Raw genomic sequence first — 26,727 nt, 5'->3', positions numbered from 1 at the left:
GCTCTGTTTCGAATAGGTGACAATGTCGTACAAACTTTGTGATGTCAGTCACACGCTTTATTTGTGAACTTAGTCAAAACTCTTATTGCAGTGATGTGTGCAATTCCACTAATATATACAAAAAGGATGACTCAACTAACTGGTTCAGTTGTTCCTATTGCATGTTAAAGTAAGGGAAGATATCAAGTTCTTGTTAATAATTATGATCATTAATGTTGATCATTATGCCACCCTTACACCAGACAACTTCTTGGATCAGCAATGTTAACGCCCCCTGAACGGACTGTTGGGTGATGTTCGTACATCTTACACTAATTCAATAAGGAAAATATTGGTGGCTTGTAGAGTGCATAATGCTATTTGAAATCCACCAGTGCAACTTTCTACGTAGTTTCATGTAGAAGTACTTTTGGTCCTAATGGTATATACATAATCTATGTTTCAGTGCCCAGTTCCAGTAATTAATCATTTCCATTTACAGTAACACTAGACAATGTTTTTTTAATTAAATAGGAATCCATCAACTATCAAGATACTAAATATATTCAAAAGATTCAACAGAAAATCAGTCATTGATTTAGTTTCCTACAGCCTGGGGTACACCAGTAGATTGCCATTATTGTATTTTTCTGCTACATCATACAAGGAAACCCATAGCGGAAACACTCCTCATTTTTTAATATTAAAATAAAAATGATTTCTAACATAGACACCCTAAAAAAATGGAGGTTAAAAGCTGGTTGTTTCGCTGTTTTATGGTGGAGCAGCAATTTCTTAAGACATTAAAATTGTATGTATTGGGATAACCATTGACATCTAGTTATACAACGATACATAAGGCAGCAACACCATCACACCAAATACTACAATAAGATCTTTTTCTGAAAAAAAATCACATATTGCGTTTAAATACTCCTAATGCATCTATTACAGACGAACTGTTAAAAGAAATAAAAGCTGGTAACTATATCAAAGGATGCTGAGCTTATGTACATCTCCATCTGTCATACATTTGACATTTGAACTCTAACCCAAATTTGGAATTTCTGTACGATGGCAATTAAGGGCAGAATGTGCAATTAATTTAAGATGCACAGTAACCAGCAGCAATTCTTTTTTGGATCGCACAACCAACTATTAACTCTTCTTGAACTATAAACCTCTTCTTATTTACCACAAAAGAGCACGGTGCCCCCCAAATATCACAAGTTGGAGGAGAGCCTGGATTTGCCTGTGTCCGTATCTGTAACACATACAACAGAATCTTTCTTGGGAACACCTGAGTCCTGCTGTGCACCGGCCATCCCTGGCACTTGAAACATCGCACCTGTGGACATCTGGTGGGTCAAGGCCATCCTTGGTGGGACGGGTCCTCGGATTGATCCTTGGAGACCTCCTGTGCTTGGCTGCACAGACATCTGACCCCCTACTGATGAGGTTGATTCTCTGGTTGATTGCGGTGGACTTGAGGTTACTGTCTGGGAAATATTATGAGGCAATGAGGGTTGTGAAGCAGACAGTGGTCTTGCCTCTTGGGATAGGCTGCTAGTATGCAACGCCTGTGTACTCTTATGAGCCGCGGGACGCTGGGGAGGGCTGGGTGCCGTTTGCTGTGTTAGGGACAGCTGCGAGCCCGATTGCGCCTGTGATCCGTATTGGAAAGTTCGGTTTGTTAATGGGCTTTGGTTTGGAGGACTGGAGACAGCAGAAGGATAAGGACATGGTGAAATAGAAGCCACTTGTTGCTGTGTCTGCGATTGTTGACCAGGGGACACTGACAGCGGGCTTGCTGCACTCTGAACAGGCTGCAACCGCCTGACTGTCCTGGGTGATTGCACACCTACAGACCCGATAAAAAGGCCTGCAGATGAAGGACAGAAACTCATAGCTACGGCCTGCTGGAGAGTAGCAATTGCCGAATTGTTAGCAAGTTGGCCTTGGGAATTGAACATGGCGCCTCCATGAAATGGAGGAGTGTGGGACATGGCAAGAGGCCTCTGAAGTTCCACTTGCTGAACCATCTCTCTATCGTACTTCACGATCTCCTGTATAATCTCATTCTCACGGTTGTTGAAGACACCAGAGTTTAAATCATGCTGGACTTTGTGCAGCAAAATAGAGTTTTTCTTTCCTATGGAGAAATAACAAACAACATTTTAGAACAGTTTAATGACGCTAAATTGTAGATAAGCTAAAAGGTTTCTTATCAATTTTATTTAAATTAAACTGAACAATACTCCTGATGCCAGAACATTCAGGTAGACTTGTGTAGGCTTCTAGGAAAATACAGGGGCGGGGGGAGGGGGTGTAGGGGTGGTGGTGATTTTCAACTTCCGCCCAAAACAGCCATGAAGTCAGCAGAGTGGGAGTGATGCCAGCGATGGGATCATCATGATTTGGGCAAGCTGCCTGCAATAGCATTCAGCTCTCTACACCGGGGCGGGGAGGGGAGGGGAGTGGGGGCAAAGCATGAAGTCCGGCAGCTTTATGGGTGAGCTCAGCCGGAAGTGATTAGTAAAAGCAGAAAGGTGTCCCCCGGGGGGGCGGGGGGGGGGGTTTGTGGGCTGCAGTATTTGTGGGCGAGGAAGAACATTTCCATCCCTCCTAGCCCCACAAAAATCCACTCCAACCTCCCCACCCCTGAAACATTTCTGGGCTTTTTCGCTAGCGGCCTCTAGTGGTCCCTTTAAGGTTAGAAGGACCACCATGAGGCCGCTCACCATCTAGCACAAGTGCGCAGCGCATGCGCCACCCATTTGTACCTGAAAATTGCCAATGGGGTCCTGCATCTGGCATAGGATCCTGATTAGCATATATAGGCTGCATCCTGCCTGTTCCAGGCAGCCACGCTCTGCATCCATTTACAGGCCTGCCTGAAAATTGCAACAGTTGGCCCTTGGGTGCCCAAGGGGTGTTTGAAATGTCACCCCATCCCCCCTCCCCTCCGCCTCCCCCCCCACTTCAGGTGAGAAAAAGAGGTGGGTGGCAGTTGAAAATTGCCCCCTATATTTTTTCCCCCCAAGACTGGACATTGGAAGTTACTCTGTCTTCGTTACTGTGTTGCGGCTTGTCACTAATAAAGGGTAGGATTTTTTTTGGTATTTTTTCATTTTCTTTATTTTTTGAATGAACTTTATGCTTATGAAGGTGAGGGATGTTAGTCTTGGGAAATGGAAGGTCTCCACCACGCACTTCCAGGTCACCTACAACATAGTCAGTCGTGGAACAATATACTTCAATCCAAACTCTGAAGAACAGCTGTGTTGCACCAACGTGACATTTCTCAATTTCCCAGGAATAGGCCATTCAGCCCCTCGAGCCTGTTCATCATTCAATCAGATCATGGCTGATTTGTACCTCAACTCTATTTAAACTCACCATCCCTTGGCCTTTCTTGGATAAGATTGCCAATTCAGTATTAATTAGTGGCAAATTATGGGAAATTTTTGCTGTGCCCACTAATAGCTGGGCTAAGACTGCCCAAACTTAATTCACATAGGGCCCATACAGAGAGAGACAACTTTCATCCCATTAGTCTGGCTAGATTCAAACCCAGGTACCAGAGGTGGAAAATCAGTGAGCTAACCAATATTTAATTTTCAGTAATTATTAATTTATCTATCATTGCATAAACATGATAAAGGGTAAAGGAATAGTTCAAACAGAACATCGTCTACAATTGGAATTAATCAGGGCAGTCGAAACAAAAAGTGATAACGGCATCTCTCAAAATATAGTCATCTGTTACACAGTTTCTGACGGCAGTGACTTAACTGCAAGGTTCTATTTTTCAGGCATACACTGAATTATTCTGGCATGCATATGCAGATTCTGCACCAAAAATTGCTATAGGAATTTTCAATATTAGACCTTGATTCTCTTGTGCAGTTGAACAAAAACAAAAAACAAGTACTGTATAAAGTTAAACATCCATTGCGGTTACTTAATAAAATTAGGAGAGCTGTCCATTAAGAGGTGTTTCAGCAAATGGCTTTACAACAACAGCAACATTTAAGGAGATATTTCATAACTCTCAGCAAAGATATATTCCAGTGAGAAAGAAAGACTCTAAGAGAAGGAAGTAAAGGATGGTATCAAATTAAGAACAAAGACATACAATGTAGCGAAGAATAGTGGAAGGCCAGAGGATTGGGAAATTTTTAAAAACCAGCAAAGGACGACTAAAAAAATGATAGAGTAAGCTCGCAAAAAATATTCTTCTACAGGTATATAAAAAGGAAGAGAGTAGCTAAAGTAAACATTGGTCCCATAGAGGATGAGTCTGGGGAATTAATAATGGGAAACAGGGAAATGGCGGAGACTTTGAACAAATATTTTGTATCGGTCTTCATGGTAGAAGACACTAAAAGCTTCCCAATAATGGATAATCAAGGGACTATTGGGGTGGGGGGGGTGGAATTTAAAACAATCACTATCACTAGAGAAAAAGTACTAGGCAAACTAATGGGACTAAAGGTGGACAAGTTCCCTGGACCCGATGGCCTGAATCCTAGGATCTTAAAAGAGGTGGCTGCAGAGATAGTGGATGCATTGGTTGTAATCTACCAAAATTCCCTGGATTCTGGAGAGGTCCCAGCAGACTGGAAAACCGCAAATGTAACGCCCCTATTTAAGAAAGGAGGGAGACAGAAAGCAGGCAACTATAGACCAGTTAGCCTAACATCCGTCATTGGGAAAATGCTGGAGTCCATCATTAAGGAAGTGGTAACAGGACATTTAGAAAATCATAATATAGTCAAGCAGAGTCAGCATGGTTTTATGAAAGGGAAATCATGTTTGACAAATTTGCTGGAGTTCTTTGAGGATGTAACGAGCAGGGTGGATAAAGGGGAACCAGTAGATGTCATGGGCTGGATTTTCATTGAGGAGGCGGGTAGGAGGCGGGACTACAACTTTCGGGGTTGTAGTCCCGCCTCCATTGAGTTCTAGCCAACCCACGCAATTTTGACTTGATTGACCTTGGTGAGCCTGCCCGGCGGGCTCAGCAGGCCAATTAAGGGCCACCCGGCAACAGGTGACGTCACAGATTGTTATTTCATCTGTCAAGAGCTTTTGATGGATGAAATATCAGCGTTTCACAGCTGTTTGAAGCTATCAAACACTGACAATCTGTACTCCAAGTTAATTCCTTCCTCTCAGGATGATTTAGAGATCTCTCCGGAACAGAAAGCTGAATGCTGCAATTTTTGATAGATCGCGGCCCTTCTGCTTTCTGTGCCGGTGAGATGAGGGACTCCCGAGAACTGAAGGAAGGAAGGCTGCAAAGGTAAGTAAAACTTCTTTAAACACTTTACACACACCAAACACACTTACCTCTGCACTCATGCACCCATCACTCACCTGAACACCAGACATCTCGAACCCTCCAAGCCCTTCATCCCGACGGCCCGCCTCGCTAACTTGGCATGGTTTGGAGCCGTCGGGAATCCCACATTTCACCAATGAAAATAGGGATTAGGCTAAAAACTGCCTGTTAACTACCTGTTAACAGGCAGTTAATTGGCACTAATCCCCTTCCCGCCTCGGGGAGGCGGGTCCCAGTGCGGGTCGGGTACCCGCCTCCTTTGAAACTGGCATGGAGGCAGGTTGGGTTTGTACCCCCCAATTTCGGGATTTTAACCCCCCACACACCTCCAATCCCGCCTCCACGGCCCAATGAAAATCCTGCCCCATGTATTTGGAGTTCCAGAAGGCATTCGATAAGGCGCCACATAAAAGGTTACTGCACAAGATAAGAGCTCACAGGGTTGGGGGTAATATATTAGCATGGATAGAGGATTGGCTAACTAACAGAAAACAGAGAGTCGGGATAAATGGGTCATTTTCCGGTTGGTAAACTGTAACTAGTGGGGTGCCGCAGGGATCAGTGCTGGGGCCTCAACTATTTACAATCTATATTAATGATTTGGATGAAAGATCCGAGTGTAATGTAGCCAAATTTGCTGATGATACAAAGATAGGTGGGAAAACAAATTGTGTGGAGGACACAAAGAACCTGCAAAGGGATATAGATAGGTTAAGTTAGTGGGCAAAAATCTGGCAGATGGAGTATAATGTGGGAAAATGCGAGGTTATCCACTTTATAAGAACATAAGAACATAAGAAATAGGAGCAGGAGTAGGCCAATCGGCCCCTCGAGCCTGCTCCGCCATTCAATAAGATCATGGCTGATCTGATCCTAACCGCCAATCCACTATCACAGAACCATCTCCTGAATCTAACAGAATTAGACACACGAAATAGGAGCAGGATCAGGCTATACGGCCCCTGGGCCTGCTCCGCTACCCACAGGGCCATGACCGATCCGAACCTAGACTCATGTCCAAATTCCTGCCCGCTCCCTGTAACCCTTAATTCCCTTTACTTCTAGGAAACTGTCTATTTCTGTTTTAAATTTATGTAATGATGTAGCTTCTACAGCTTTTTGGGGCAGCATATTCCATGGACCTACCACCCTCTGAGTGAAGTAGTTCCTCCTCATCTCAGTTTTGAAAGAGCAGCCATTTATTCTAAGACTATGCCCCCTAGTTCTAGTTTCACCCATCATCGGGAACATCTTCCCCGCATCCACTCGATCCAACCCCTTCACAATCTTATATGTTTCAATAAGATCGCCTCTCATTCTTCTGAACTCCAATGAGTAGAGTCCCAATCTACTCAACCTCTCCTCATATGTCCATCCCCTCATCCCCGGGATTAACCGAGTGAACCTTCTTTGTACTGACTCAAGAGCAAGTATGTCCTTTCTTAAGTATGGACACCAAAACTGTATGCAGTATTCCAGGTGCGGCCTCACCAATACCTTGTACAACTGAAGCAATACCTCCCTATTTTTATATTCTATCCCCCTAGCAATGAAAGCCAACATTCCATTGGCCTTCTTAATCACTTGCTGCACCTGCATACTAACCTTTTGAGTTTCGTGCACCAGGACCCCCAGATCCCTTTGTACTTCAGTACTTTCCAGTTTCTTGCCATTAAGATAATAACTTGCTCTACGATTTTTCCTGCCAAGGTGCATAACCTCACACTTTCCAGTATTGTATTCCATCTGCCAAATCTCTGCCCACTTACTTAGCCTGTCGATGTCCCCTTGCAGGTTTTTTATGTCCTCCTCACTCACTACTTTCCCTCCCATCTTAGTATCATCTGCAAACTTTGATATGTTACACTCGGTCCCCTCCTCCAAATCGTTAATATAGATTGTAAAGAGTTGGGGACCCAGCACTGACCCCTGCGGAACACCACTAGTTACTGATTGCCAGTCTGAGAATGAACCATTTATCCCAACTCTCTGCCTTCTGTTAGATAGCCAATCCTCTATCCATGCCAGAATATTACCCCCAATCCCGTGATTTTTTATCTTAAGCAATAATCTTTTGTGTGGCACCTTGTCAAATGCCTTTTGCAAGTCTAAATACACTACGTCTACTGGTTCCCCTTTATCCACCCTATACGTTACTTCCTCAAAGAACTCCAGCAAATTTGTCAAACATGACTTCCCCTTCATAAAACCATGCTGACTTTGTCCTATTAAATTATGATTATCCAAATGTCCTGTTACTGTCTCCTTAATAATTGACTCCAAAATTTTACCTACCACAGATATTAGGCTAACCGGTCTATAGTTTCCAGCCTTCTGTCTACTGCCCTTTTAAATAAGGGTGTTACATTAGCAGTTTTCCAGTCTGCCGGGACCTTTGCCGAGTCCAGGGAGTTTTGGAAAATTATTACCAATGCATCCACAATTTCTACCGCCACTTCCCTCAAGACCCTAGGATGTAAGCCATCAGGTCCAGGTGATTTATCCGCCTTGAGTCCCATTATTTTACCGAGTACCACTTCCTTAGTGATTTTGATCGTGTTTAGCTCCTCCCCCCCTTTAGCCCCCTGTTTGTCCAGTGTTGGGATATTCTTAGTGTCTTCTACTGTAAAGACTGATGTAAAATATTCATTGTGTTTTTGCCATCTCCATATTTCCCACCATTAATTTCCCGGTCTCATCCTCTAAGGGACCAACATTTACTTTAGCCACCCTTTTTCTTTTTATATAACTATAAATCTCTTACTATCTGTTTTTATATTTTTTGCTAATTTACTTTCATAATCTATCTTCCCTTTCTTAATCAATCTTTTTGTTATTTTTTGCTGTCTTTTAAAGTTTTCCCAATCCTCTGTCCTCCCACTAGATTTGGCTACCTTATATGCCCTGATGGCTTGCATCCCAGGGTCTTGAGGGAAGTAGCGGTAGGGATTGTGGATGCATTGGTAATAATTTTCCAAAACTCACTGGACTCAGCAAAGGTCCCAGCAGATTGGAAAACTGCTAATGTAACACCCTTATTTAAAAAGGGTAGTAGGCAGAAGGCTGGAAACTATAGACCTGTTAGCCTAACATCTGTGGTTGGTAAAATGTTAGAGTCCATTATTAAGGAGACAGTAACGGGACATTTGGATAAACATAATTTAATAGGGCAAACTCAGCATGGTTTCATGAAGGGGAAGTCATGTTTAACAAATTTGCTTGAGTTTTTTGAGGAAGTAACATACAGGGTGGATAAAGGGGAACCAGTGGACGTAGTGTATTTAGACTTCCAAAAGGCATTTGACAAGGTGCCACACAAAAGATTATTGCTCAAGATAAAAAATCACGGGATTGGGGGTAATATTCTGGCGTGGGTGGAGGATTGGCTCTCTAACAGAAAGCAGAGAGTTGGGATAAATGGTTCGTTCTCAGATTGGCAACCAGTAACTAGTGGTGTTCCGCAGGGGTCAGTGCTGGGTCCCCAACTCTTTACAATCTATATTAACGATTTGGAGGAGGGGACCGAGTGTAACATATCAAAGTTTGCAGATGATACAAAGATGGGAGGGAAAGTAGTGAGTGAGGAGGACATAAAAAACCTGCAAAGGGACATAGACAGGCTAAGTAAGTGGGCAGAGATTTGGCAGATGGAATACAATACTGGAAAGTGTGAGGTTATGCACTTTGGCAGGAAAAATCATAGAGCAAGTTATTATCTTAATGGCAAGAAACTGGAAAGTACTGTAGTACAAAGGGATCTGGGGGTCCTGGTGCACGAAACTCAAAAAGTTAGTATGCAGGTGCAGCAAGTGATTAAGAAGGCCAATGGAATGTTGGCTTTTATTGCTAGGGGGTTGGAATATAAAAACAGGGAGGTATTGCTGCAGTTGTACAAGGTATTGGTGAGGCCGCACCTGGAATACTGCATACAGTTTTGGTGTCCATACTTAAGAAAAGACATACTTGCTCTCGAGTCAGTACAAAGAAGGTTCACTCGGTTAATCCCGGGGATGAGGGGGTGGTCATATGAGGAGAGGTTGAGTAGATTGGGACTCTACTCATTGGAGTTCAGAAGAATGAGAGGCGATCTTATTGAAACATATAAGATTGTGAAGGGGCTTGATCGGGTGGATGCGGTGAGGATGTTCCCAATGATGGGTGAAACTAGAACTAGGGGGCATAATCTTAAAATAAGGGGCTGCTCATTCAAAACTGAGATGAGGAGAAACTTCTTCACTCAGAGGGTGGTAGGTTTGTGGAATTTGCTGCCCCAGAAAGCTGTGGAAGCTACATCATTAAATAAATTTAAAACAGAAATAGATAGTTTCCTAGAAGTAAAGGGAATAAAGGGTTACGGGGAGCGGGCAGGAAATTGGACATGAGTCTGGGTTCGGAATGGTCATGGCCCTGTGGGTAGTGGAGCGGGCCCAGGGGCCGTGTAGCCTTGTTCTGCTCCTACTGTGTTCTAATTCTGTTAGATTTCAGGAGATGGTTTTATTCCTGTTCCTGGCTGGGGTGGAGATCGCCTTTACAGAAGGTAAGTACTGTAGAAAATATAGGGACAGAGTGATCTCCTGGAAGAATTTCGATCGCCTAGATGGGTCGGAGAGGAATTTCCCAGATTTTTTTCTCCCAAATTGGCCATTGGGTCTTTATCTGGTTTTTCGCCTCTCCCGGGAGATCACATGGGTTCGGGTGGATGCAGAGTGATAGAAGATTTGAGGTTAGGATCAGATCAGCCATGATCTTATTGAATGGTGGAGCAGGCTCGAGGGGCCGATTGGCCTACTCCTGCTCCTATTTCTTATGTTCTTATGTTCTTATGTTCTTATGTTTTTAGTCGAATACTATCCTTACTTTCTTTACTTAGCCACGGATGGCTGTCTTTTCTTTTACACCCTTTTCTTCTCAGTGGAATATATTTTTTTTGGAAGTTGTAAAATAACTCCTTAAATGTACGCCACTGATCATGTATCGTCTTACCCTTTAATCTATTTTCCCAATCCACTCTACTCAATTCCGCTCTCATACCTTCATAGTCTCCTTTATTCAAGCTTAGCACGCTTGTTTGAGATCCAACCTTCTCACCCTCTAGTTGAATATGGAATTCAACCATGTTATGGTCACTCATTCCAAGGGGATCCTTTACTAGGACATTTTTAATTAATCCTGTCTCATTACACAGGACCAGATCTAAGATTGCTTGCCCCCTGGTCGGTTCAGTTACATACTGCTCAAGAAACCCATCCCTAATACACTCAATGAACTCATCCTCAAGGCAGCCCTGCCCAATTTGATTTGTCCAATTAATATGATAGTTAAAATCCCCCATAATTATAGATGTTCCCTTATTACAAGCCTCAACTATTTCCTGATTGATACTGCGTCCAACAGAGTTGCCACTGTTCGGAGGCCGATAGACTATGCCCACTAGTGTTTTTTTCCCCTTATTATTCCTTACCTCCACCCAAACTGTTTCATTATCCTGATCTTTTGATCCAATATCATTTCTCTGTATTACAGTGATTCCTTCCTTTATTAACATAGCCACCCCACCTCCCCTTCCTTCCTGCCTGTCCTTCCTGATCGTTAAATAACCTGGTATGTTTAATTCCCAGGCATTGTCACCCTGCAGCCATGTTTCTGTAATGGCCACAAGATCATACCCATATGTAGTTATTTGTGCCATTAACTCGTCTATTTTGTTACGAATGCTACGTGCATTCAGATAGAGAACTTTCAAATATGTTTTGTGACACTTAGTTCCTGCTTTTGCCCTTTTTATTACTTTACATTTTACTCCATACCTTCTGCCCCTTCCTGACACGCTCTGGTTTTTAATTTCCCCACTGCTACCTAAGTCTATGACCTTCTCTGTTGTCATTTTTATTATTTGCACTCTAGGAACCTCCCCCCCACTAGTTAGTTTAAAGCCCTCTCTACAGCCCTAGTTATATGATCCGCCAGGACTCTAGTCCCAGCACTGGCCAAGTGAAGCCCGTCCCAACGGAACAGCTCCCTCCTGCCCCTGTACTGGTGCCAGTGTCCCAGGAAGCAAAACCCATTTCTCCCACACCAGTCTTTGAGCCACGCATTTAACTCTCTAATTTTATTTGTCCTAGCCAAATTCGCTCGTGGCTCAGGTAATAATCCAGAGATTATTACCCTTGTGGTTCTGCTTTTTAATTTGGCCCCTAGCTGCTCAAACTCCCTCAGCAGAACCTCCTTCCTTGTCCTATCTATGTCGTTGGTACCAACATGGACCACGACAACTGGATCCTCCCCCTCCCACTCCAAGTTTCTCTCCAGTCCAGAGGAGATGTCCTTAACCCTGGCACCGGGCAGGCAACACAGCCTTCGGGACTCTCGCTCTCAGCTGCAAAGAACTCTATCTATCCCCGTAATGATACTATCCCCTACCACTACAACATTTCTTTTAACTCCCCCCACTTGAATGGCCCCCTGCTCCACGGTGCTGTGGTCAGGTTGCTCATCCTCCCCGCAGTCCCTGTTCCCATCCTCACAGGGAGTAAGAACCTCGAACCTGTTGGACAAGTGCAAGGGCTGCGGCTCCTCCAACACTACCTCCTGGATCCCCGTACCTGCCTCACTTCTAGTCACACCATCCTGACCCTGGCCACGGACTACATCTGAATTAATTAATCTAATTGGTGTGAATACCTCGTGATACACAGAGTCCAGGTAACTCTCCCCCTCCCTGATGTGTCTCAGTGTTTGAAGCTCGGACTCCAGCTCTTCAACACGGAGCCGGAGTTCCTCGAGCAGCCAACACTTACTGCAAATGTGATCACTTTGGTAGGAAAAATAAAAAAGCGAATTATTATTTAAATGGGGAGAGATTACAAAATGCTGAGGTACAGAGAGATCTGGAAGTCCTTGTACATGAATCACAAAAAGTTAGCATGCAGGTACAGCAAGTAATTAGGAAGGCAAATGGAGTGTTGGCCTTTATTGCAAAGGGAATGGAGTATAAAAGCAGGGAAGCCCTGTTACAACTATACAGGGTGTTGGTGAGACCACACCTGGAGTACTGCATACAGTTTTGCTCTCCTTATTTAAGGAAGGATATACTTGCATTGGAGACAGTTCAGAGAAGGTTCACGAGGTTGATTCCGGAGATGAAGGGGTTGTCTTATGAAGAAAGGTTGAGCAGGTTGGGCCTATACTCATTGGAGTTTAGAAGAATGAGAGGGGATCTTATTGAAACATATAAGATTCTGAAGGGGCTTGACAGGGTAGATGCAGAGAGGATCTTTCCCCTCGTGGGGCAAGCTAGAACTAGGGGGCATAATTTCAGAATAAAATGGAAATGAGGGGGAATTTCTTCTCTCAGAGGGTCGTGAATCTTTGGAATTCTCTTCCCCAGAGAGCTGTGGCGGCTAGGTCATTGAATATATTTAAAGTAGAGATAGATAGATTTTTGAATGATAAGGGAGTCAAGGGTTATGGGGAGCAGGCAGGGAAGTGGAGTTTAGGCCAAGTTCAGATCAGCCATGATCTTATTGAATGGCGGAGCAGGCTCAAGGGGCCAAATGACCTACTCCTGCTCCTACGTCTCATGTTCTTATGTTAACTTGTATTTATATAGCGCCTTTAACGTATTAAAACATCCAAGGCGCTTCACAGGAGTATTATAAGACAAAAATTTGACACCGACCCACATAAGGAGAAATTAGGGCAGGTGACCAAAAACTTGGTCAAAGAGGTAGGTTTTAAGGAGCGTCTTAAAGGAGGAAAGAGAGGTAGAGAGGTAGAGAGGTTTAGGCAGGGAATTCCAGAGCTTAGGGCCTAGGCAACAGAAGGCACAGCCACCAATAGTTGAGCGATTATAATCAGGGATGCTCAAGAGGGCAGAATTAGACAGATATGAGGGGGGTGGTGCTTGTGGGGCTGGAAGAAATTAGAGAGATAGGGAGGGGCGAGGCCATGGAGGGATTTGAATACAAGGATGAGAATTTTGAAATCGAGGCGCTGCTTAACCGGGAGCCAATGTAGGTCAGCGAGCACAGGGGTGATGGGCGAACAGGACTTGGTGCGATTTGGGACGCAGGCAGCCGAGTTTTGGATGATCTCAAGTTTACGTAGGGTGGAATGTGGGAGGCCAGCCAGGAGTGCGTTGGAATAGTCAAGTCTAGAGGTAACAAAGGCATGGATGAGGGTTTCTGCAACGGATGAGCTGAGGCAAGGACGGAGACGGGTGATGTAATGGAGGTGGAAATATTTGCAAGCATTATAGTGTAATAAATGCAATTTATAATCAATATAATTGCAAATACCATACATATGCCAAACCATGTTTCATTGGCCTCCTTCCTCTGTAACTATGCTATATCTGTAATATATTAAAATTTTATTTCTGCACACATTTCCTGTCTACAAAACATCACTTTCCATTGTCACCTTTTTCTTTCAACTTTTCACATTATAAATTCTTATGTCCACATTTATATATAAGCTTTTCACACTGTAATTACACCTTCCCACCAGTGGCGGCACTGGAGTGCTTCATTTTTGCATCTCCTGGCTCCTCCGCATGTCCTGCACAGAAACTCCTGTGCTCCAACCAAATCTACTTCCTTGCTTTCCAAATTGCCATAGGTTTTGTTATTTAACTATAAATAATACTATAAAATCAAAGTACATAAAAATAAGGACAGATTGTATGACTTTAAAATGGGACTGGATTGCATCTGCATGCCCTGGTGCAATTATCCTGCATCCTCCATCCTCACTTCTCCTGAAGACTGCAATTAGTCTTGACTCCCTGTGTGTAACATCACAGGAGATGAATGTATATATATTAGACAATCTCCCATGGCATTGTACTTGGGGAGTCAAGACCAAGTGTCGTCACCAGGTAAAGCAGGTTCAGACATAATTCAGTCCTCATTTTGAAGTCATTCAGTCCTTATTTATATTTAATATTTTGACAAAACTTACAGCAATTTTGGAAACAGAGACTCAGGGGGGAATTTTCCGGGGGGTCGGCGGGCGCGATCGGTGGCGGATTGAGTGGGAAAATGGATTTTCTTGACAGCGGGTCAGGAGCCCGCTGTCAACCCGCTTTTCCCAAAAGTCGGGTCTGTCATTGTTGAGCAGACCCGACACCCAGCGGCCGGGGAGGAAATTCAAGTCATTATGACCTTGTTAACAGAGCATCAGGAACCATTTTCAGCTCACCTTTAGAGTTTACCAGGTCGCCTATGGGGTCCACGCTGCTCAGGGATCACATCAGGTAAACAGGGCGGGAGTTGGATGGCCATGGAATCATCTCATTACTTGACAGCTGCAAATGTGCTATAAAAGTTCCCATCTCACAGCTGTTCACTTTCCAAGCTCAGAAGCTGTTGCTTACTGCATTTGGAAGACAAATTGAGCTTTATGCAGGTTGCAAGTGTTTGGAGCAAACTCGCTACCCAGTGTCACCTCATTGGAACAACCTCTCTCACCATTGACAGATCGCTTCTCTCATCTCAAGTTCACCTGCCATCTATTCCATCAGCATCAGTGCCCTTGAAACTATTTCACCTTGGTCCTCAGAATCACACCACGATCAGCCCCAACACCAGCAGCACCAGGCACACCAGCAGCACCAACAACAACACCAACCTTCTCCGCAATCAACTGATGCTGCACAGGACAGAGGGCATCAGCACACGACCACATTGCAGCCTGGGAGGCCAGGGATGTTCTCACCATGGCCAGATTTCCTTCACTTGATGCTGTACACCTTGGCTGCCACATGATGCACCAGGTTGGCACCACCCCACACCAACAACGTAAAGCATCTCTACAATGCTCAAGCCATTCCTTTCACACGCATCACCATTGTGGGGGGTGTAGTGTATGTGCCTTTAAGAGCCCCAGGTGTGCTGTGGTGCCGGTGATTGCCACTCGGGCTATATAAGCCTGTGTATTGTGTATATCCGTTAGAACCCCCCCCCAGACTTTGCTTAGTAAATACCTATGAACCAACTCCTGTCTTCAGTGTCTTTATCAACACACGGACACTACAGTGGCGACGAAGTGGAAACGGACTTACCTGCAATTCGGCAGCACCTCAAGGACATCGATTCCTCGGGCGTCCTGAAGACTCAAGGAAGTGAGAGAAGCTGTGGTTTCACCAGCTGGCCAAGCTGGTGGCAGGTACTGCGCTAATCCTTCCTGGGCGTCAGGCTGGGGCTCCAGCGGCTGGCTCTACAGCTGAGACAGGCAGCGAAATCGGAGGCAAGCAGTAACGGACTGGGAGGGAGCACTCGGGAAACGGCCGGCGCGGCAACCAGGTCAGCATTCAGACCTGGAGAGAAACTCCGGCGGGAACGAGTCTCCAACAGTAAATTAAAAAAAATAAAACAAACGGAAACCGCAGTAAACAGCGTTGTCATTGGCAGCAGCGGCGGGAAAGCGCGGGAAGCACCATATCTTTTCTACAGAAAAGAAAGAAAAGCGCGGGAAGCGCCATATCTTTTCTAAGATGCCTAATTCTGGCAATATTGATGTTTTTGATAACGAGATAGAGGATTGGACCACATATGTGGAAAGAGTGGAGGTATATTGCACCGCAAATGGAATAGAAGATGAAAAAAAAGCTTCAGTGCTTCTGGATCTAATGGGCGCAAAGACATACAAGCTGTTACGAAACTTAATCACTCCAGCTGAACCGATGGACAAGAATTTTGAGGAGATTGTTGATACCCTACACTGCCAATTCGAGGCAGGACTGGCAGATTCTCTGCGAGACAAATTCATCTGCGATCCCCTAAGTGTAGAAACACAAAAAAAGGTATCTTCTGAGAAAAATTTAAAACTGGACAAGGCTTTCAGTGCAATAGGAGCTGCAAAGATACAGCAAAGGCCACAGGACTTCAGCACCCATGAAATGACACGGGGTTTCGAGAGATGTTATCGCTGCGGCAGATCCACCCATGACCAGAGGGACTGCTGGTTCAAGGAAAAAGCATGCAGGCGATGCGGGAAGATGGGACACATTCCACGTGTGTGCCGATCTGAAAACAAAAAATCCACTAACGGGAAAAGAATCAATAAGGAAAAGCACAGAAAGGTACAAATGATGACGGACAGTAGCTCCGAAGACCAGAAGAGCGATAGCGACTCCGGGAACAAGAGACTAAGCTCTCTCAAATTACATAATGTAATTGCCAAAGAAGATTACCAGACCATTTGGGTTACCCTCACAATAGCAAGGTCCCCAGTTAAAATGGAGCTAGATACAGGATCAGCTCTGACCGTCATAAATCGACGGGATTACGAGTGGCTATTTCCGCATATACTTTTAAAAGACACATCCATTATCTTGAAGACATATACGGGGCAGAAAGTATACCCCAAAGGAAAAATAAGGGTGCCTGTTGTATACAACAGCAAGGAAATACAGAAGTTGTATTTATACGTTCTACAAGATGGTGGTCCACCGCTGTTGGGACGTGAATGGATCAGAAAAATACGTTTAGACTGGCACTCCATTCAGGCACTGACGGTGACCAGTAAGGAAACAAATGATGATGATGTCATACCTGAACGATTAAAAGACATCTTGGCCAACGCCAAGGAAGTATTTCAAGAGAAACTAGGAACCTTGAAAGGCATCACCGCCTCAATAAAAGTGGAAGATGCAGCAATTCCCAAGTTTTTTAAGGCAAGACCGGTGCCATACGCAATTCGTCCAGCAGTCGAGGCAGAGCTGGAGAATTTGGAAAAGGCAGGTGTATTATCTATATATATAAAATCGGTACTTCTGTCTGTCATCGCGTGTGCGTCTGTCGGGTATGCGCTCAAAAGTTACAGGGCGTACCTACGCGCGCGTTACCTCCAAAGAAAGCTTACGCTTCCGAGACGGTTTTAAGCGTATTTACGTTTCGGCCGGGCTAAAATCGCGCCCGCGGTATCCGAAAAACCTTAACATTCCGCTCATTAGCATCTCATTATCCGCTCATTAGCGACAGAGTGACCTCGAGCTCGACCAATCGTACGCCGGGTTGCTGGCGTGTGCCGCCGGGCCAATCGGTGCGTGTGTGGCCGGGCCTTATCGTTCTGAATCGAGGTGAGTCGCCGCCATCTTGATTCCAAACTTTTCCTTTCTTTTTCCCGCTTTCTGCGTCTTTAAAAAAAACGTTGCTTTTAAAACACATTTTTAAAAAAAAAATGATTTAGAAACGAATTAACTTGTCTAATCTCATTAATTTTCCTACCTTTCCCCGTTTTTCCAGGTAGGCCTCGAAGCCTCGGCTTCTCCTTCGCACCCACGCCCGAGCTAGGCACCTCCCGGCCCCACTCGAAGGCTGGAGGGCTCAGCCTCAGCCCAGCGCCGCTAGGGTGCGCGCGCAGCAGGAGCTGAGACGCGGCGTCTCTCTCTGGCTCGGCCGGGGGGCGGGGCTTGCTGAGCGTCCAGCGTTACCCTGGCAACCGGGTCCGCCGGCCGTCTCGCACAGCCGCAATCGGCGGTCTTCACCTCGGGGGGGGGGGGGCGCGACCCTCGGGGGGGGGCGCGACCCTCGGGGGGGGCGCGACCCTCGGGAGGGGCCGCGACCCTCTGGGGGGGGGCCCGCGCGCGCAGCAGGAGCAGCTGAGACGCGGTGTCTCTCTCTCTGGCTCGGCCGGGGGGGGCGGGGCTTGGTCAGCGTCATGGTTACCCTGGCAACCGGGCCCGCCGGCCGAGCCAGAGAGAGACGCCGCGTCTCAGCTCCTGCTGCGCGCGCAATCGGCGGTCTTCACCTCGGGGGGGGGGCGCGACCCTCGGGGGGGGTGGGGGGGTGCGCGACCCTCGGGGGGGGGCGCGACCCTCAGGGGGGCCCGCCCTCCCTTCCCCCCCCGCCCTCCTCCCCCTGCCCTCCCTTCCCCCCCCCCCCGCCCTCCCTCCCCCCTGCCCTCCCTTCCCCCCCCCGCCCTCCCCCCCCAGTCGTTCCCCCCACTGGGCGCCCCCCCTCCCCCTCCCTCCCCCCCCGCCCCCCCTCCCCCTCCTCCCCCTCCCCTTCCCTCCCCCTCCCTCTCCCCCCTTCCCTTCCCCCCTCCCCCCCCTTCCCTTCCCACCCCCCCGCGCTCCCTCCCCCCCTCGCCCCCCCCACTCCTCCCCCCCTCCCCCCCTCTCGCCCTCCCTCCCCCCCCACTCCCCCCGCCCTCCCCTTCCCCCCCCTTCCCCCCTTCCCCCCCGCCCTCCCTTCCCCCCCTTCCGCCCCCCCGCCCTCCCTTCCCCCCCACGCCCTCCCTCCCCCCCCGACCCCCCGCCCTCCCTTCCCCCCCGCCCCCCCCTCACCCCCCGCCCCTCCCTTCCCCCCCGCCCTCCCCCCCTCGCCCCCCCTCCTCCCCCCCGCCCTCCCTCCCCCCTCCCTCCCCCCCGCCCTCCCTCCCTCCACCCCCTCCCCCTCCCCCCCCAGTCGCTCTCTCTCCCCCCCCCCAGTCGCTCTCTCTCCCCCGCCCCCAAGTCGCTCTCTCTCTCTCGCTTCCAACAACAACATGCCCTCGAAAAAGCCTCGGCACCGCCGGGCACTTCAGCTAGTCTAAAATAGATTGGAGCGAGTGGGCAACACCCATCGTCCCAGTCATGAAGAAAGCATTGAAGAATGATAAATCTGAAGAACAGAGAAAAATTCGCATCTGTGGAGACTTCAAGGTGACTGTGAACCCGGTCCTTCACACAGTACAGTATCCTCTTCCGAGGATAGAAGATATTTTCGCCTCACTATCCGGAGGGAAACGTTTCACCCAAAATTGACTTGGCACAGGCATATCTACAGATGGAGGTTGAAGAGGCCTCTAAAAAATATCTCACGATAAATACACACAAAGGTCTGTACCAGTACAATCGACTGGTTTTCGGAGAAGCATCCGCTCCAGCTACCTGGCAAAGAGCTATGGAGCAAGTCCTCCAAGGGATTCCGGGGACTCAATGCTACCTAGACGACATCCTTGTAACAGGAGAAAACGACAACGAGCACCTTGCCAATTTAGAGCAGGTGCTCACTAGGCTGAGAGAACAGGGCCTACGAGCAAATCGCCCCAAGTGCGAATTTTTCCGAAATCAAATATCATATTGTGGCCACATAATAAATAAGGAAGGGTTGCATAAGTCACCTGAAAAAATTGAGGCAGTCATAAAAGCCCCAGCACCTGAAAATGTTTCACAATTAAGGTCGTTCCTGGGATTAATAAATTACTATCATAAATTTTTACCGAACTTATCAACTCTTCTACACCCTCTTAATGAACTGCTACAAACAGGAGTAATTTGGAAATGGAACGAAGACTGCAAAAGTGCCTTCCATAAATGCAAAGACTTAATCACATCCAAAGAAGTTTTGGCTCATTACAACCCATCACTGCCAATCAGACTGGCATGCGATGCATCCCCTTACAGCGTAGGAGCAGTATTATCGCATAAATTCCCTGATGGCTCGGAACGGCCGATAGCTTTTGCGTCACGCTCATTGAACTCAGCTGAGCGTAACTATGCCCAAATCGACAGAGAAGCACTCAGCCTGGTATGGGGAGTGAAGAAATTCAACCATTATCTACACGGACAAAAATTTACCTTGTTGACTGACCATCAACCCCTCATCTCCATATTCAACCCTAAAAAGGGTGTTCCCATTATGACAGCACAAAGGCTACAGAGGTGGTCCCTTTTTCTAGGGGCACACCAATACAACATAGAATACAAAGGGTCAAAACAGCATGGGAATGCTGACGGTTTATCGCGCCTACCGTTGCCAACGGTAGAAGAGGCACCTACAGTAGACCCAATGGAAATATTCCACTCTACCATAGTGGGATGTCTACCAGTAACAAATTCTGCCATTGAAAGGGAAACGAGAAATGACCCGACTCTTTCACGGGTCTACGATTTAACAGTGAAGGGATGGCCAGCACATGGCGAACCACTGTTGCCAGCATTCTCGCAAAGAAGAGAACAGCTGTCAGTGTGCCGAGGAACCTTGATGTGTAGATCCAGAGTGGTGATTCCACTCAAACTCCAGGATAAAGTGCTAAAGGAGCTTCACGAGGGGCATCTGGGTGGAATGAAAATGAAGAACCTAGCCAGGGCGTTTGTATGGTGGCCAGGTATCGATGGAGACATCGAAGAAATGACCAAGAGCTGCCTAGGATGCCAGAAGGTCCAAAACGCTCCACCACAAGCCCCTCTACATCCATGGGAGTGGCCCTCATCTCCCTGGCAAAGGGTACACATCGACTTTGCTGGTCCATTTATGGACTCAATGGCCTAGAAATTCAGTTGCGTTCGCCAGCCGTTAGCGCCATAAGAGGGGTAGATTTCGAGCGCTAGGCACTTAGCGCCCGGGCGCAGGCCTATCTGCGCCTACGCCCAACTTCAGTTGACATTTAGCGCCGGCGCAAAGTGTTTGCGCCCGCTCAGCTGCGCGCGCAGCTTATGACGTCATTTCGTCGTGCAACGCTGTTTGTGCGCCCCAAACCGGAAATTCAGTGGTGCCCGCCCAATGTGGGCGTGGCGCTGTTAAGAACTGTGAAGTGGAACGCAGCAGAGGCCCTGCGGGCCTCGGGGAGCGATAATTAAAGGGCACTTAGACTGAACTATAAAGGCCAGCCATTTTGCTGCAATGACTTTAGTGCTTTGGATTTCTGGACAGAGATCAAGGAACAGACCTTACTGATTTGGGACAACATAGGAGAGGTATTTTTGGCTTCTGGCCAGAGCTTGGAAATTTGACTCATTGTGATTTCACTGTTTGCAAGTTTATTATGGGGGCTGCATGGGGTTCCAACCCTCAGTTCCAGCATTATGTGCGAAGGGCTCACAGACGCTGTGTGAGAGGGCCAGCCATGCCTAAACGCAGAGGGGCCATCAGGCGTCGGCAACGTAGGCCTTACCCACTCAGGGAATACCGGCAGCAGGTGTCCTATCTCACCATGACTGCCGCGCATTGTGTTAAGAGGCTGCGCTTCAGAAGGGAGGTGGTTGCAGAGATCTGCCAGCTGCTTCACAGAGATCTGCGTCCACAGCTGATGTGCAGGACGTCTCTGTCGGTGGAAGTGAAGGTCACGGTGGCTCTGAACTTTTATGCAAGCGGCTCCTTCCAAGCCGTTGCTGGGGACATAGCGAACATCTCCCAGTTCGCCGTGCATCGCTGCATCTGGCAGGTCACCGATGCCCTTTTCGCAAGGAGACACCAATTCATCTCCTTCCCCATGACCCTAGAGAGGCAGGAGCAGCGTGCAGTTGGTTTTGCCAGGATCGCCGACTTCCCCATGGTGCAGGGCGCCATTGACTGCACGCATGTGGCTATGCGGGCACCTATCGACAATGCCGAGGATTACCGCAACCGGAAGGGCTACCATTCCCTCAATGTACAGCTGGTGTGTGACCACAGGCAGCGCATCCTAGCTGTCAATGCCCGCTTTCCAGGAAGCAGCCACGATGCATTTATCCTGCGCCAGGCTACTGTGGCTGACATGTTCGAGGCACAGCCTCCACCAAGGGGATGGCTTATTGGGGACAAGGGCTACCCTTTGTGTACATGGCTCATGACCCCGCTCTGCACGCCCAGGACCCCTGCTGAGGAGGCATACAACGAAAGCCATCAAGCCACAAGGAACATCATAGAGCAAACGATTGGCGTCCTCAAGCAACGGTTCCGCTGCCTGGATCATTCCGGCGGATCTCTACAGTATTCGCCGGATAGAGTCTCCCAGTTCGTCGTCGTTTGCTGCATGCTGCACAACCTGGCTATCCGCAGGACTCAGGCACTGCCACCTCACGTTGGACCACCACCTCAGGAGGACGAGCAGGAGGACCATGAGGAGGAGGAGGAGGAGGAGGAGTACCAGCCCAGGAGGGAGCCACAAGGTCCAAGGGCCGTCCGCCGGCGGCTTATTGAACGACACTTCTAGGCCCCCTGTCAGGGAATGGCTTGTGGCAATGAACGCACCTGAATGCAGCCGCTCCGCAAGCCCTCAGCCGGTTAACGCAACAACCACTTGAAACATGACACCTGGACAAGCTGAATAAATAAAAAGCTTTATTTAACAAACTCAGGGCCCTTCCCACATGAAACAGAAAAACAGACAAGACCCCCAAAAAACAGTCAAAAACATATCTCACTCCCAGAACCTGGGGAGGAATAACAAAACTTGTCCATCCAATTGGCCTTCATCCTCGGCCTAACCAAGACAAACCCCCCCATACAGAACACAAACACCCCCATATAAAAAAACAGTTGCCTTCATCTTCGGCCTTACCAAAATAAGCCCCCCCCATACAGAACACAAACACCCCCATATAAAAAAACAGTTGGCAACACACTCTACCTGGTGTGCCGAGAGGGCGAGTCCTTGTGCAGGCTTCTCCGGCCCCTGCCCGACCTGTTGCTCCGCCTCAACCTGGGCCCTGTGGGTGTTGCAAGGCTGGGGGAAGGCTCCTGAGGGGCACAATGCGTGACGGCAGATGCCCTTGGGGGTCAGCCTAGACGAGGTCCGGCCCTGGAGGGGCCGGCTGCTGACTGCTGCAGCTGTGGCTGGGCAGCATCAGTCTCTGCAGCAGCTCGTCGCAGCTTGGCTGGGGGGGTGGCAGTGGCGGCTGCAGCAATGGGGGCAAGCTGGCTGATGCCAGGCGCTCGCTGGTCGCCAGAGACACTGGCACTCGGCCGGGCTGGCACTGCAGCAAGCGCAGCAATCTGGTGAAGGCCAGACCGCTGTGCTGCAGCAGGGCGGCGGGTGCCCTGGCGATGCCTCCGTGACACAGCGAGTGTGGCAGAAGTGAGTGCCCGAACTGCCCTGGTCTGTGCCCGCATCAGACCAGCCAGTGTCTGCACGGCACCACTCAGGAACTCTCGACTCGCGTCCTGTGCTGCCGCGAGTTGGTCGACACCCCTGGCCTGTGAGTCCCCGAAATCGGCCACACTATGAGCCAGGGACTCAATGGCCTGAGGCAACTGTCCCACAACCCCCATGAACTCGGTGTGGCGCCGCTCCGAGTCCGCGGACATTTCATCAAGGAGGCGCACCTCCTGGGCGAGGACCGTCTCCGGACTGGAGGCCGGACTCTCCCTCTGGGGAGAAGGCCGCCGAGCTGCCCGACCCTTCCCGCGTGCCTGGACGCCACTGGGCCCAGCAACTGCCCTCCCCTGCAACACTTCCCCCCTCTGGGGAGAAGGCCGCCGTGCTGCCCGACCCTTCCCGCGTGCCTGGACGCCACTGGGCCCAGCAACTGCCCTCCCCTGCAACACTTCCCCCCTCTGGGGAGAAGGCCGCCATGCTGCCCGACCCTTCCCGCGTGCCTGGACGCCACTGGGCCCAGGAGCTACACCCCCCTGCAACACTTCCCCCTGGCTCTCCTCCAGGCAAGACGTCTCCCCTCCATTGCCATCCCCTGGCGCGGATGAGGGTTCCCCCGATGTGCCGCCTTCCTCTTGGTCCTCGTCGTCCTCCTCTTCCGAGGGACTGGCACTCTCAGCTTCAGGGACCTCCTCCTCACCAGCTGAAAGCAGGAAGGCACAAGAGTAGCTTTAGAGTGAGGACAGCGAGGGAGGCATGAGTGGTGGCATTATGCGCATTGGTGGGACAGTGGCAAAGGATGTAGATCTGAAGCGCAAGGGGAACGAGAGAGGTGCAAACGGTCATGTCCTTAACATTGGGGCCCAGCACAGGGTCGGCATCTCCAATAGCTACGGGGCCAACCACCCGGGCACGCATGAGTCGAGCCACGCGCTCCTCCAGGTCACTGAGCTCCTGGAACTGGACACGGCCTCCCCCGGTGACAGTCCGGCTCTTCAGATTCTGCGCCAGCTTGGCCTGCAAGAGAAAGGACGGCCTCTAAGTACAGTGCGGTGCCCTGTTGTTGTGTGCACTGCCTCCCATGGTCGAATAGCTTGGCCAGTGTGGTGCCCTGTTGTTGTGTGCACTGCCTCCCATGGTCGAATAGCTTGGCCAGTGTGTAAAGTGCAGAAAGTGCTATTGATGATCATGCCAGTGCCATAGCTGCGGGAGGAGGGCTGGCCATTAGGCCTTTGAGGTCCCTTTGCCCATAATGTGAGGTGCACATGCAAGGATGAGGAGGACACTGGAAAGGGTACTCACCCTGACCAACCGAGTGAGGTCGTTGTACTTCTTGCGGCATTGGTCACCAGTCCTGGGGACATCGCTGTTGGCTGAGACTCTCTGGGCGATTTCCCTCCAGGCTCTCCTGTACTGCCTCCTGGGAGCCTTCTTGCCACTGTCCGGGCACAAGATCTCTCTTTTCTTTTCCAAACCCCTAAGCAGCACCCTCAAAGCATGCTCTGAGAAGCGCTGCGCTCGTTCACGGGCCTTCTGCATGGCTTCAGGCGCTATTTGGGTCCACCAGCAGTGTTCAGGCCTAGCTGCAGGGCTCCACTATCCAGGGCGTGGCAGCAGACAAAGTCGACCCTTCCCCCTTTAAGAGCTGGCCGGCGTCAGGGTGTCTGCTGTCAATCAAAACATGACCGCACCTGCGCTGCGCCCGGCCTCGGCGTTATCAGTCTGCACCGCCGGCTTAGCGCCTAAAGATAGGAGTGCAACGCCAGTTTCAGCGCTCGCCCAAACTCCTTGGCCAAAGCTACTGAATATCGGCGAAGTGGCCTCCACTTTCCGGCGGGCGCTAAAATTAGCGCCCGCCCGACTTTACCGCCCCAAAAGTGGCTATACTGAATTTCTAGGCCAATGTTCTTAATCGCGGTTGATGCACACTCCAAGTGGCCGGAGGTAATAAAGATGTCCTCCACCACCACGGAAAAAACCATCACAGTATTAAGGACCATATTTGCCAGGAATGGGCTGCCAGAACAGATATGTTCTGATAATGGACCGCAATTTGTGTCCGAAGAATTCAGAAAGTTCTTAAAAAACAATGGGGTTAAGCACTACACGTCCGCCCCATACCATCCCGCCACCAATGGATTGGCTGAAAGGTTTGTCCAGACCTTCAAGAAGGCCATAAAGGCCATGGGTAATGAAGACATAAAACTTCAGCACAAGGTGGATAACTTCTTATTCGCATACAGGAATGCAACACATATGGTTACCAACCAAACTCCCGCCATGATGTTCTTCAATAGAAACCTAAGATGCCGGCTGGATTTGGTCAAGCCCAACATCAGAAGGGACGTGGAGAACCGGCAGTTTCAAGGCATGAATGAAAGGCCAACTAGAACCTTCCAGATAGGTCAACAAGTTTTGGCCCGGGACTACCGTACCGAGAAATGGCAGCCTGGAACTATCTGCACACGACTAGGACCACTGATGTATACCGTGGACATCGGAGAAAGCATAATAAGACGCCATGCTGACCAAATCATAAAGTCATCCGAAAAGGGACAACCTACACCACAACTCTATACATCTAACGATGAAGTAGAGATACCCATATCTACCTCCGATCCGGTGATACTGGAACCCGATGAACCCGACACTGGCATTCAAGCCGAATCAGCCTTGCCAGAAGAACCTACTACACCACCAGAAACTACTACACCCCCGAGGCGTTATCCGGACCGAGTCAGGAAGCCTCCTGAGAGACTGACTTATAATTAATTAACTACAGCAATGTATATTATTTTGCTTATAACATGTAATTAATAATTACTTAAAATATGATGTACTGGTTAGCTAAAAGGGGAGGAATTGTAGTGTATGTGCCTTTAAGAGCCCCAGGTGTGCTGTGGTGCCGGTGATTGCCACTCGGGCTATATAAGCCTGTGTATTGTGTATATCCGTTAGAACCCCCCCCCCCCCCCCCCAGACTTTGCTTAGTAAATACCTATGAACCAACTCCTGTCTTCAGTGTCTTTATCAACACACGGACACTACAGGGGGTACCGTTATGTCTCACCATTCACTGCAACTCACTAAGCCACTTCCAAAGGTGCACACAAATCTGTCCAAGAACGCAAAATGTTCAAAATAAAGGTTTCAATGTTTGACACCACATTAACAGAAACTTTACATGGACATTGCATAAAACACCCAAGTGCCTACCCTTTTGTGTTGTTAGTTCGTAGGATTGGACTAGGATGAGGGTGAGTGTGAGGGGTGGCTAGTGAGATGGGGGAAGTGATAATGTAGATAGAGAAGGAGGGTGGAGGTGTGATAAGGATGTGCAGGAGTAGGGTAGGGATGCCGGGTTAATGGAGATGTGATGAGAGGCACAACAGGATGAGGTTGAGAGTGGCTTGGCAGTAATATTTTGTGAACTACTGAGATCATTGAAAGGTTTGCGCCACTGCAGCCTGGTCCTCCTGACAACATCCCTGCTTGTGCCCTCCTGTGCAATGTTCAACCAGGCTGCGCTGGTCTCCTGGGGTGGTGTCTTCTGCCCATTGGAAGGGAAGAGGACCTCCCTGCGTGCTGTGACTCCCTCTATAAGCATATGGAGGGAG

At 48.7% G+C, this 26,727-nt stretch overlaps 1 protein-coding gene across 1 annotated transcript in view; it reads right to left on the bottom strand.

The window, feature by feature from the left end:
* Window positions 1–564: 564 nt before the first annotated feature.
* The window catches only part of hcn2b (hyperpolarization activated cyclic nucleotide-gated potassium channel 2b), a 185,947-nt gene continuing 159,784 nt past the window's right edge, over window positions 565–26,727 (bottom strand). The window contains exon 8 of the mRNA XM_086004598.1: window positions 565–2,131. Within this exon, the coding sequence (XP_085860724.1) occupies window positions 1,203–2,131 (929 nt within the window). The 3' untranslated portion in view covers window positions 565–1,202. The remainder of the gene's footprint in view (window positions 2,132–26,727) is intronic.

The sequence above is a fragment of the Somniosus microcephalus genome, chromosome 13, assembly GCF_052327205.1.
Source record: "Somniosus microcephalus isolate GS21.2 chromosome 13, FLI_Smic_1.0, whole genome shotgun sequence".
Classification (NCBI taxonomy): domain Eukaryota; kingdom Metazoa; phylum Chordata; class Chondrichthyes; order Squaliformes; family Somniosidae; genus Somniosus; species Somniosus microcephalus.
This window is presented reverse-complemented; position numbering and strand designations above follow the sequence as displayed.